The 13,209-nt window shown below is 35.5% G+C and overlaps 1 protein-coding gene across 21 annotated transcripts in view; it reads right to left on the bottom strand.

Annotated features, from left to right (window-relative positions):
- The window catches only part of lrrfip1b (leucine rich repeat (in FLII) interacting protein 1b), a 47,957-nt gene that overhangs the window by 18,257 nt on the left and 16,491 nt on the right, over window positions 1-13,209 (bottom strand). For 9 of the 21 annotated variants that reach the window (XM_083532967.1, XM_083532956.1, XM_083532975.1 and 6 more), the window contains exons 2-6: window positions 9,611-9,697; window positions 6,661-6,678; window positions 3,804-3,851; window positions 3,457-3,501; window positions 1,692-1,742 (exon numbers count right to left, since the gene is read on the bottom strand). In XM_083532967.1, the coding sequence (XP_083389093.1) occupies window positions 1,692-1,742; window positions 3,457-3,501; window positions 3,804-3,851; window positions 6,661-6,678; window positions 9,611-9,697 (249 nt within the window). Of the gene's footprint in view, window positions 1-1,691; window positions 1,743-3,456; window positions 3,502-3,803; window positions 3,852-6,660; window positions 6,679-8,975; window positions 9,481-9,610; window positions 9,698-13,209 lie in introns of those variants that run through there. The other 12 variants (XM_083532972.1, XM_083532958.1, XM_083532976.1 and 9 more) reach the window with 4 other exon arrangements.

Raw genomic sequence — 13,209 nt, 5'->3', positions numbered from 1 at the left:
TGTTAACAGTAATTTACTGGGCATATTGTAATTCATATGAATATTCACATATGAATTTATCATTGATTATTTACACAAAATTTTTAAATAATTTAAAAACACATTATTGACTACCTTTGATTCATTTACAGTGAAACTGATAAGAACGATATGTTCAAGATTTTACTGTTCAATCTACAGATTTCCAGAATTACACATTAGTGTTTGTAGTTTAATATACTAAACTGAGGTGAAAACAACTTGGAGGAAACAAAATGCAACTGAATTACTGAATGAGCAAGAAAACACATGCTGTGCCAGAAAGGAAAGGAGGAACCAGCTGTGAATGACCGATGTGCATTTGGCAAAGAGAACAGAAAACATGATGACAGGCACAGACCAAGTCATTGTGAAGTCAGGATAGAGGTCAGAGTAAGTTCCCTATGACAAGCAAAAGGGGGACAAGATATGCAAATGAGAAACACATGAATACAGAGAGATAAAAAAATAAATAAAAAAACATCTCCATAGATATGAGCATGCAGAGGCAGGAAGTAGCTTTTAGTACAATTGGTCTCAACATTAATATTTTGAAGTATCTGAAGTATCTAAATTATCCTATTTTTATGCACTCTTTACTTCATATGCACTGAAAATCATTACTACAGTTAGTAGAATTTATTATAGTCTCCATTTGTTCATGGATTGTGGATATTTTTCTGGTTTTCTGGTGCCACAATACTGTAGCTACTGCACCAATTACATTTAACCATGCAAGCTAGTTTGCATCAACCGCAATTTTCTTTTTAATATTAGCTAAAGTTTCAGAGTTTACCTGCCATTATATTTATTCCAGTACATGTTTGACAATATTTCATGGTTCTGCAGTGAAAAGGAACACTCCAGTATTTAAATTTAACATACACTTTAAGCACAGAAGATATTTGACTTTTATACTTTAAATATAAAGCAGAGTTTGTGCATTAATTTAAGTAAGAAATTAAAATAAAATTTGGGTATTTCCATTGCTTGTAAAAAATATCATGTATACTACATCTGGAGCTCTTGTAAATGAGAGAGGATGAATATGAGTGCAAGTCATTATGAAATGAGCAACAGAAAATGTGTTGAATCAGTACAAACTTTATACTAAATACATATATATAAGTATATAGTGCTATATACAGACATTGGTGAAATAAAAAAGTGAAACAATTACTATAAAGAGGACAATGATCGTCCCCTCTTAATGTGTTGTATTTAGAGTAAGTGACTTGATTAATAGTGCTTGATCTAGGACATTCTTCATCAGCAGAAAGTGTCTGGTTTAGGTGAGTGAATCTCTGGGTGTATAAAATTAATTATGCACTGAAATAGCTACTAGATACTATAAACTTTTCCCGCAGTGACACCCATGTGGCCATGGCCATTCTAATAAATGGTGTATACAGCAAATTGTGTGCTTTGTCAGTAAATATTTGCTAAATGTGGTAATTATTTATTTTGCAAAAAAGATGCTACTTCCATGTTACGTTAGGAAGTAAATTCAAGCAATGGAATGATTATGAACCAAATGGGATGCTTTTATTAAGCTATAATCACAATGTAAAATCTGTTATATACAGAGGTAGTGTGTGTGTGTATGAGTGTGCATGTGTGTGTGTGTGTGTGCGTGTGTGTGTATATGTGCGTGCATATGTGTGAAAACTAACCCTCAAACTGCCCCTACTTCCAACAGACATCCGCTCCTCGTCATCCGAGATCTATGCAAGGAAGAAAAGAACACATATTGATAAAGCTTGTTAGTACAGAGCAGGTCAAATTTTGGTTTCATAAATAAGCAGAATTGGGCCACTTTTTATGTTTGGCTTCATGTCTTTGGCACTTTTTGACCAGATACGAGTGTTGGATTGAAAAATAAAATAAAAAAATTGTTCTCTAAAGCCAGGTCCAACCATTAAAAAAAGTCTAATGAGGTAAAAAAAAATTTTTTAACAGTTATATGAAAACAAACAGAGCAAAAAAATCTTTGAGTATAGAAAGGAAAATGTAAAAACTAATAACATTTGAAAGCAAACGGCAGTAACTACATTCAAATTAAGCAAAACAAATATTACTTTTAATCCCACAAAGACTTGAATTCTTGATTTCTCTGTAAAATGAGCTGCATTTTTATATCTACCTAACGTCAAGAAAGAGAAAAAAGAACAGAAGATGAACAGCAAATTATAGCTGCTATAATGCAAGTCATGACAGGAAGTAACCATGTTTCATGTATGTTCCACAACAGTAAACATAATTAGAAACCTACCAAAAAGACATGTCACTATATAATAAATGATCATTGTAATTACTGGCAAATTTGCCATGGTATAAGAGAAATGAAACCCGCTCTGGGATACGCTGTTATGGAAAAATAATAAACACAGTGTGGTGCTATATGCCCTGTATATTTATCAGTGGTGAGCCATACATTTCACACCTTGGCCTTAAGTGGTATCCTACCCAAGTCAATCCATTTTTAATACCATCATTATGATGTCATGGCTATAGAAACCATCAATATAATACAGAAACACAATATAACGGAGCACTGCATTACAGCAAGAATGAATGCTATTATTAAAACAACAAACTCAAGGAACAAGTCTCCTTTCCCTTCAGCCACTGCTGCACCGCCCACACACATCATCTCCCCAGCAAAAACTTCAATATTAGCCTCATCGAACCTGATGCACAATACTGTTATTTGCACTACCATGCACTCTCACACTTTATGTACATTACTGATTTAATACTCGTCTATATTGTCGCAAATTGTCTATATTGTCTTGTCTTGTCTGTTTTGTCTTGTATAGTCCAAGCTAAATGTATGGTGTTATTTATGTCTGTACTATTGAGAGTCACTAGCAGCTGGAACCAAATTTCTTGTATTTGTCAACACACTTGACCAATAAACCTGATTCTGATAAAATGACCTTGAGTTTTCTTTTGTGCATTTTTTCAGGTCATTACGATTTTCCTGGGGATTTGAAATTAAGGCAAATTGTGCAAAATCTCCAGGAAAGAAAACACAAAAGTATAAAAGGTTCCTCACAATGTCCATTTTTTCTTGAAAAGTTCACCTTTTAAATGTCCATGCAAGTATATCTGGGCCGAATCAATTTCATCTCCTCTGTAAGCCATTGAGGAATGAAAAAGCTATCTAGTGGATCTGATAGTGATTCTGAAAGAGTTTAGCCCAGTAGAGAAGGCTTTGCTGGCCCTGATGGCCTGTCACTTATATTTATTCTGTAACAGCAAGCTGGGTACTGTTTTATGCCTCAGCTAATGTCTGTAAAAGCTGTTTTGGGTTCATTTTTAAATTGTCTTTTTTATCTCAAATCATGGTCATTTTGTCAGGCAATAAGGCAGATGTTAGAGCAATTTAACTCTTAAATAGTAGAGCAGGGCAAAGCAAAAGGAGGTGGTACAGACCGATGTGTGTCTCCGTGAGTGGCGCGAGTAACGCTCGCTGTCCTCCTGATAAGTGCAGCGGGAAAAGAGAAAAAGGCAGCAGCAAGTTGCAAGTCAGAAGTAAGGGAAATTTCAGAACAAAAATAATTATGGCACTTATTGACCATAATTGGCATGCCTTTAAATCTTAATTATTACCCACATGCAGCATTATCAATATAGTTCTTATTTTATATATATAAAATGCAATGTTTTCTTTATATATTTATTTAAAAATATGTTTTATAAAAATGAAGCTGTCTATTCTCTGATATCTATGCTACAACTACTATCGGTGTTGCATGACATCTTTTTATTAAATGCCATACCATCCACTGCTCAATATGGCCCCATTTGCTGTCCAGCCCATAGTATTTCTGTGTGCACACAGGAAGAGAAGAAAAATTTTGCAAAGAATATGGAAGAAGATGGTGAGAACCATGGGTGCAGTACAAACAAACTCAGCTTTTGAAGGTAATGTTCAATGCTCTTTTATGTAATTGATCATGTACACAATACTGAATGAGCTAAGTTGCTTTCATCCATATTACTGGGTGCGTCTCAATCAGCTCAGTAGTTTAGTAGTAAATGCACTGATCAGGGAGTCGGTCATTTTAAGGGCTGCCACAACTGCAAAATCCACTGAGTCTACTGATACATTCACTCTCTAAAAGCACTAGTCTGCAAATCAGATACCCTGGAGTTGATGGTAGACAGATGAATGGTCAAAAGATTGAGAGCAAACATAAGAGCAAACACCCCCCTCTATTCCATACCCACTAAACGGCAGAGCTGCTTTTCCAGTAGACTATGGCACCCTTGCTGTAACTGCAAAAGTCTCCTGAATGTGTCCACTGATTTTGAATTTAAAACACTAGACTGCATATTGCAGTTTTACATTACCGCACATTCTTGCACACACACTGCCACTTTACTTTGGACTACTCTACATTTTTATACAACTGCTCACAGTTGTAACAAACAAGCTTAAACTGGTAATATACACTGTATGGACAAACATTTGTAGTCAGTTCTAGAAAGATGTACTATATTTTGGAGTGCGCTTTAGAGGTTTGTGCTCATTCAGCTACTAGGATTTTGGTAGTCTTGTAGAAGTCAAGTACTGATGTAGAGTAAGTAGGTCTGAGCTTTACAGCTTGCCACCTAAAATTTTCCTCACCATATCATGCAAACCATACCTTCATAAAGCTTTGGACATTGTAATGCTGGAACAGGTTTGGGTTTCCTAGTTAAAGTGAAGAGATAATTCAATGCCTCCCCATCCAAAGACACTCTATAAAATTGTGTGTCTCCAAAAAAATGTAACAGTTTAGGCAAAAACCCAATATATACAGTATATATATGAATCTTGTGTACTGTTAAATCCACACAACACTTTCTGTTGCAGTGACTTTTATTCAAACGCGCACACATGCTGAAAACCAGAAAAGCAAGCCAGAGAGAAGTTGTTTGCCATTTCACATGCAGGAAATAATTGAGATGAAAAAGAGTACAGAGTACAGAGAGCAGTTTTGCAGCATCCTGTTTTGTACGATACAGCTTTTAATGAATATAAAATCAGTTTTAAAAAAGCTGCCTGGTTTGTGGTGCTGCTGCAGTCTATTTTTACATTATCATATCCATGTGCCAATGAAATTCACAGCAGGTCTCCAAAGATATTTAGCATGCCGAAATGTTAGTGTGACTTGTCCTCTGTGTTGCTTTTGTGTTTTATGACTGTTGTCACAATTAATTTCCCCTAGAGGGATGAATAAAGTACTTTTCCCCACAATGCACCACATCGATGATCCATGCACTCCCTTACTGGAAATTTGTTTGTAAAGCATCTGAGTTAAAAAAAAAAAAGTTGCACAATTCGCAAGTAGCTTGTTATCGTTGCAGTAGCAACTTAAACTACTAACGTAGTAATTTATGTGTTTAAAGACAAAAAAAAATCAAACACTAGCAAGCCTTGATTTTTCTTAGAGGTACCGTAATTTCCGGACTATAAAGCGCACGCAAATATAAGCCGCACCCACTGAATTTTACAAAGATTTTTATTTTGAACATAAATAGGCCGCACCTGTCTATAAGCTGCAGGTGTCTACACTGAAACTAATGAACTTTACACAGGCTTTAACAAAAAACAGTGTCTGTAACACGGCTTGTATCTAAACAGTAGCCTACCAAGAAAGTCATTGGTCACTGTCTTCCTCCTTCCTTTCACAACAATTTCTCTCAAGAGTTTATCTTTTGGCATCGTCGTGTGTTTAAAAATCACCATCGGTGAAGCTTTTCTCCCGATTGTTTTTAGCGTGACAAATGATTCGCATTTCCTGTAGACAGTCCGAGTAAGCGGCAGGTCAAACGTCAGAGGAACCTCATTGCCCATTGGTCTAATGTTATATGGCTCAGTTTTTTGGCTTGAATCTTGTGAAACCAGGAAAAACCCAGGAAAAATCCATATATTAGCCGCTTCGTTGTTTAAGCCGCGGGGTTCAAAGCGTGGGAAAAAAGTAGCGGCTTATAGTCTGGAAAATACGGTACATTAAAAGAAACGTATAATTGAGCTGAAAAAAAGTTATATGACATAAAAAACGAATATTTTTTAAATGAAAAATTCTGAAGTGTGATTCTGCCCTTTGTTGGTGATATGTTGCTATGTGAATACATCATCATGTCACAGAAAATAAAGCAGTTAGCGTCCCAATGTATAGTGAGCCAGGGTCCTTCCCAGTGCTTCAACTCATGCACATGAAATACTAACACACGACCTAGGGACCTAACGTCCTCATTAAACACCCCAGTGGTGGTAGTTCGGTGGTTAACATGTTGGACTTTCGATTGAAAGGTCACAGCTTTAAATGATTTGGATAGGAAAGTCACAAGTTCAAATACCTCCGTGCTGGTCTTTGAGCAAGGCTCTTAACCCTTAAATGTTGTGTTGTACAAAAAGTATCTGATAATTGTAAGTCGGTCTGGATAAGGGTGTCTGCCAAATGCCATAAATTTAAATGTAAATAAAGCTGATTGAGACACACCCACTGTTCCTTTTTTCTGTCCTTAAAACATACCTTTTACAAACTATGATACTTCAAGCACATGCACTGATATTGGATTAACTGGTGAGAATGTGTAAACAGTAAGAGAGGGGACAGTGATTTGGAGAACAACTGGACAACTTACCCTTTGAGCTTGATAAATCTAAGGAAAAAAGAGGCCAGGATAAAAAAGTAGAAACGGTCATGCAGAGAAATAAAAAGGTGATGTGTATTAGTACATGGTGGTAACAGAGAGCCAGTGGAAAATAACAGTTGTGTAATTGTAATTTCTTCAGCCGTGAAGACTAATCAGTTAACAGGGTTTTGTTCCTAATGTAAACCTATTAGCTTTTGTCCATTTTAAGAGCCTGGGAAGGAAGTCTCTGAGCTGGAACAAACAACTATGCAATTATGCAACCTATGTGCCTCATATGTATGGGTGGGGCTGCTGGTATAAATAAGCTAGCAGGGCTAAGCCTTTCCTGTCTTTCAAAATTTTTTAAGATTTCACTTTTGACATCAGATTACTTGATCAACAACAAGCCGATTTTTTTGTAAAATCATGTGCAACAGGGGCCCATTCTTCGTTCATCGCTAACTACATCCAAGATCAAATGACAAATTCAAAACCATCTAATCATGTGTATGTTCGGCTAATTAGGTTCTTGAAACAAACACGTGGATTTGATTAGTATCATTCACGCGTTGCTGGAAAAGGCTAGATACAAGAGGTGCCCAATCATTTTTCCATTAAGGGCCAAAAATCTAACTTGATTGATGTGCCAAAAGGAAATGTTTCATTATACCAAACTGTATTATATTAAAATTAAAGTTGCCATGGTCCCCCTATAAATGATTTTACAAATTAAAAATAAAATAAGTTAAAATAATAGAAAATGAATCTCTGTAATCTGCTTTTTAAAGTTTATCCTATGTTTTTTTTTTTTTCAGTGAAACATATAGTACAATAAAAACATAGAAACAATCCCATTTACAGCTAATCAAACTATAAGAAATACTGGCCTATGCTTGAATATCAGTGACCTCTTATGAGAGACATGAAGCTTGTCTATATTTTTCCATAAGGTTTTCCAAATTGAGCTGCAGCTGACTAACTGAAGTTAGGATATTATTTAGGTGAGAGTCGGTTAGTTTTCTTCTAAGGTTACACTTCTTCATCAGATTGAAAGTCTGAACACAAAAGAAGGTACAGTAGTGCAAAAGTTTCTGCAGCTTAAATATTACACAAAAATCTTATGTCAAATGTCAAATTAGAAATGAAGATCTGTGTCATTGGAATTTTCCACTTTTTCACCCTTCTAATATTTGGCATGGTGGGCCAACTTTTACATGCAGGCCCAAGTTTGGGCATCTATGCTAATTTATTTTATAAATGATACTATAAACCATTATTGGCAACACTGCAATTGACCGGTAAATGGCACAATGGCCAACGAGCAAGTGCTTGTCATATTTTTATAAAGAAGTCGAAAACGTCATTAAAAACTACTGAAACAAAGTAAATGTGTAAGTGTTCCCCATGTTATACTGTATATTTTATACCAATCACTTACATAATGTTAGAGCTACCACATGACCCATTGTGAAATACAAAATAATTCTACAAACTGCTAGTCAAAATGTTAATATGTGGGTTCAACAAACGAATCAGGTAAAAGATTCTCTTAAGAGAAAAATATTTTTCCGAAGTGTCTATCATAAAACGGGATAGTACCTGGTTGTGACAGACTTTCCATAATCACCTCTGCTTATAAAACTATGATCTCCTTTAAGTGAAATAATACAGCTCTCGACCAGGTTTTAACTTATAGACCTGTTGCTTTGACAGCAAATCAAGGACGAGCTTTAATGAACCCAACAATCTTGGATCATGTAAAATCATTAACAATATAAAACATATAATTGAGTAATTCACAAATGAAGGACGAGGCCCTGAATCATTAAGTCATAAAATCAATAAAGAGAGTTTGAATAAATGAAGATGGGTCTGAATTATTTTTATCCCAGACCGTAGAAATGTAAACACCCCTTATATTTTGTGGGCATTTGTGCCATTTGCAGTGATTGAGAAGGTGTGTGTACAATGCAGCTGCAGAGCAAATTTTTTGTAATGAAACAATTATCCTATTTTCCCAAAAAGGAAAGTGAGTTGTCATTGTCCAGTCAAAGGATGGAATACACAGAAGGACAGATGTCAGAACCATACTTTCTATGTTGTTAGTTAGAATTGAAAGGTTACAACTAACCTGGTATTCACTACAAACATGCATGAAACCAGACCATTATATTCTTGAGAAATAAAAATTTTTAAGGAACCATGAATGCTTGCTAGCTAGCTATGCTATGGATTAATAAATTAAATTATTTAAAAAAAATAATAATTCCTATAGACCTACAGGAGAAATATAAAGTACAGCACTGTGTCAGTCTTTTACTTACCTCAGAAAAATCACACCAGCTGCTGCACATACACTGATCCCACTGACGAAATCAAAAACCTGAAACCCAGAAAAACGCCCCTCCACACACAGAGCCCCTTATTCACAAGTCTGTAATGCTAACTGGGGAAAGTTCACACCCGCTCCCCGGAGCAACATGACCTACTAATCTACTTTGGGACCTTTTAATGGGCTTTAAAGCAGGCATGACTGTACATGGTACATGTTTCACTCAGGAGAATGTACCTGTAATCCTCATTCTGTTTGTAAAGAATATAACAGATTTGCACACATCTAGATAGCATTTGTTCTATGTCAAACAGTGCTTGGTTTATTAAAAAAACAAACAAACAAACAAACAAAAAAGCCACGTTAAATATCTTTAGTTTATACCTCTATAAAATATTACAAAGTTCAACAGGATGTCAGGACCCTTAAGGAACCATTCTGATTAAGAATACATTGAAATACAGCTGTTTTAGTTTGCGAACCTTCCTTGTGAAACTTCATTTGAGCTTTATTTAAAAAACAAAAAGATGTAGAAGTAATTTTTACTATTATTAATTATTATTAGTAGAAGCACTAGTGAAAGTTAAAGAATTTTGATTTCAGTGTAACTAAACACCAAAGCCTCACCTCTTTCTGCTGCCTCTCCAGCTCCTTTAAGCGGATCTCTCGAGCTTCTGCCCGGGCTGCCCGCTTGGCTGCCAGTCTCGCCTCTGCCTAGTGAAAGAAAGACAGAAAAAAGAAATAAAATCAAAATGAACTGAAAAGCCATCCTAAAAACTAAATGTACCCAAGTAACCCTTAGCAAATGAACAACTGAAGCAGAATCCTTCTAAACAGAACCTGACTTTTGCCCAATCATGATCCACTTTTGAAGAATTTGCTCATGTTAACAGACCATCAACAATTCAGTAGAGAAAATAAGAGAAATGTAAATAAATAAAGAAGCTGCATACCATTTCCTATCGATTTCAAATTAGCTACTGAATAAATCATATCAGTTCAATTGGATTAAATAAAAAATAAATAAATAAATAAATAAATAAATAAATAAATAAACCAGATATTTAACCATTACCAATGAACAACAGTAGGCAATATCCAGCTAGCCTGGAAGCTTGTATGATATGTGACAAATGAAGAGTAGCTTGTGAGCTTGCTTTCAGAAGATGCTTTAATCCAATCCTCACACCATTCACCAGTCTTCAGTGATTAAACATTTTCTTAATCTCATCATGGTGCTCATTGTGTTGTAGACTGGTAAAAGCCACTATAGCCCCTGGCCAAAAAAGTCACCACACACTGGACTCGATTTGCTGGACCAAATTTTGCTTAGATAATGACGCATTTATTGTGGCATTGTTTTGAAAAGCTTATGCAATGTCACACTATTTATGTCCATCCAGAGTTGCATTAATTTCTTGTCCAGATCTTATGGATGATGGGAAAGTCAGGCCGATGAGTAAAGTCTTCTTCAAGAACATCAAAAAGAGTCTGAGGTCTGGACTCGCTGGTTTGCCAATCCTTAAAAAAATGTCTTAAAATTATTTCTAATGCTATTTGAATCATTCTTTCACAATTTCATCGGGGATGGAAAAATCCCCTGATGGAAAAATCTGGTCATTGTATATATTCAGCTAGTCAGCTGACCTTTTTTGTACATAACATTGCTAAACGAACACCCGACCAAATTAAACAACCCCAGATCATAACACTGCCCCCTCAGGCTTGTATAGCATTTATCATTATAGTGTACAATTATTGGGTAGCATGCTCAGCACCTTATTTAGCTTTAAATTGTTCCTAGTGTTCAAAAATAAGAACTTGAATAAGCACCAAGAAAGGCCCATTAGGGCAAGCATCATGCTGCCTCATCCCTAGTTTATGATGATTTGATTTATGAGCAGGCAGGACACTTCCTAATTCCTATTTTTTGTTCATTGGACCTCACCTGCTTTATCAAACATAGTTCCAAATCCAAAATAAAAAGGAATATTCTTCTACACTTAGTCCTCTGTTCTTTCCATGATAGATAGAAAGTGTGATTAGCAAATTTAATCTACACTGCTATTTAACTAGCTGCATAAATAGTTAAAGCTGTTACAACCATATTTTTAAAAGATGGAAGAAAAACATAGAACCTTGAGAAAACCCATGCAAACTAAATCAAATGTAACTCTACCTGCTGCACCATCATGCCACCTGCTTAGGTTTTTATTACATTCAAATAGGAAATGTTTATTTAACTCATGGAATTAGGCTTGGCCTTGGGGATAAAGTATTTTTTGCTAGGAGTGTATCTGCTAGTCATAACTCTGGTTAAAGGTATAATAGGTCTTTCACCCTCATGCAAAGAAAGATCCCAGCTTTCACTTTGTCTTCGTCCGCAGTAACTGAAAAACCTTGTGTGCTTTGATGAGCGGCATCAGGGGTTTTTGAAGTATAAAGACAGCTTTGTCCATTTGTCAAGAGGTGCCCTCTTAAATTAAATATCATTCAGTGCAGGCTCTGTCTTTCTTCTGAGGACTGTCATTGTCGACATTTCTGAGCCAAGAGACTGAGGTTGCAGTCACATTTTACAGACTGATTTTGAGTAGCATATGATATTTGTGTATGAGTGTTGTCTGTTGTTCTCTGGCAAGATGCAAAATCAAGATGTGTTGCAAACCCTTCTGACCTTTAATACACAAAAGTCCAGAAGGAAAACAGAAGGAAATTGCTCTGGTGGATCAGAAGAAAAGGAAGTCCTATGTACACACTGAGCAGAGGTTTCTTAAGGCCACCAGGGTCATTAGGGTTGACAAGGGGGCTTTTATAAGCGGCACATGTGAGATCATGGTCCTGAAGTGACGACTATGCTATAACGATTTTGAAGGAAATGTTCCAATGGGAATCATCTTCTAAAGAAACGTGTCATTCACTCCTAAAACCATGATTACATACACTGTTAGAAATTGCTGTTAATTTACGGCAGAATTTTAACAGTATAATAAGGTTATGTTCAAAAGCAGTACATTACTGTTTTATTGTTGTTGTAAAATGATGTAGACACAATATAACGGCATTTTGCTGTATTTATTACTCAAAGGAAATAAAACATTATTATACAGTATTTTTGTAAACTGCAGTGAGCACACGGGGACTTTTATCCGTCTTCATAACATTAACAGGTAAGTTCTCTTTTGTTTGCGCGACCACTGTGGTGTGCAGCTGGATTTCAGACTCGGGTTGCATTATTCCCAATTACCGGGTGAGATTCATTCAGCAAAATATGTGATAATCCTTCTGTAAAGTTAATTTTTCAAACTCCATTGCACTGAAATCACATTGTCTTTGTATCACCCTAAAATGACTGGTGGTTTCCGCTGCTTTTCTGAAATTCGTGAAGCCTCCAGCGTTAGAAAAAAAAAACCTTATAGTATATCGGTGTTATTGTGTTTTACTTTTTGCCCAAAAGATCTGCGTGCTGTAGCTTGTTTTCTTTCCGGAATGAAAACTGTTCTTTATACAAGAATATACTTTTCTATATGTTCTCTGTGAGTAATCATTTCCCCTTCACTAGTTCTAAACACACACATTTGTTTTTCAGGTGGTTAATCGGGATAAATCCGGAAAAGAGCACAAGGCTGTAGGAGTCTTATCAAAGCGGACGTGTCGCCAGTCTACTTAAAAAATTAAAAGATTTTAAGTGGGACTTTATATAAGTAATACACACCACAGACCACATACAAACATCGCATACACACACTAACACACACATCACACACATGCATATTCACTCAAAAATACTGTATATATTGGGTGTTTTCTGTCATTCACTTTGTCTTTCTTTCCAGAGTAATTTTATTTTTACATTTAGATGTATTTCCATACATGTAATAAGCTTTGGACATTTGGTTGACAATTATTTTTATTTCATACAAATGTTCTGTAAATAAGAATCTGTGTTATTTTCTTTAATGTTATTTAGGTTTTATACTAAGACAGTTTAATAAAGAAGAGATGTTTTGAAATAACTCTCTAAAGCTGATTTACTTCTGTTAAAGAGTACATTTATACATTGTAGTAATGTGGTGTTTTGTAGTTAAACTGGGGCAATTTCTTAAATTACAAGGTCTAAAAAAACTGCTAATTATATTTTCAGAAATATACTTTAATGCAGAAATATACCGTGCTGCCGTTCTTTACTGTTTTTTTTAATAAATAGAAGACAACTGTAATTTTAACCT

Source organism: Silurus aristotelis (assembly GCF_946808225.1).
Source record: "Silurus aristotelis genome assembly, chromosome: 2".
Classification (NCBI taxonomy): Eukaryota; Metazoa; Chordata; class Actinopteri; order Siluriformes; family Siluridae; genus Silurus; species Silurus aristotelis.
Note: the sequence above shows the minus strand (reverse complement) of the source record. Positions and strands in the feature narration are given on the sequence as shown.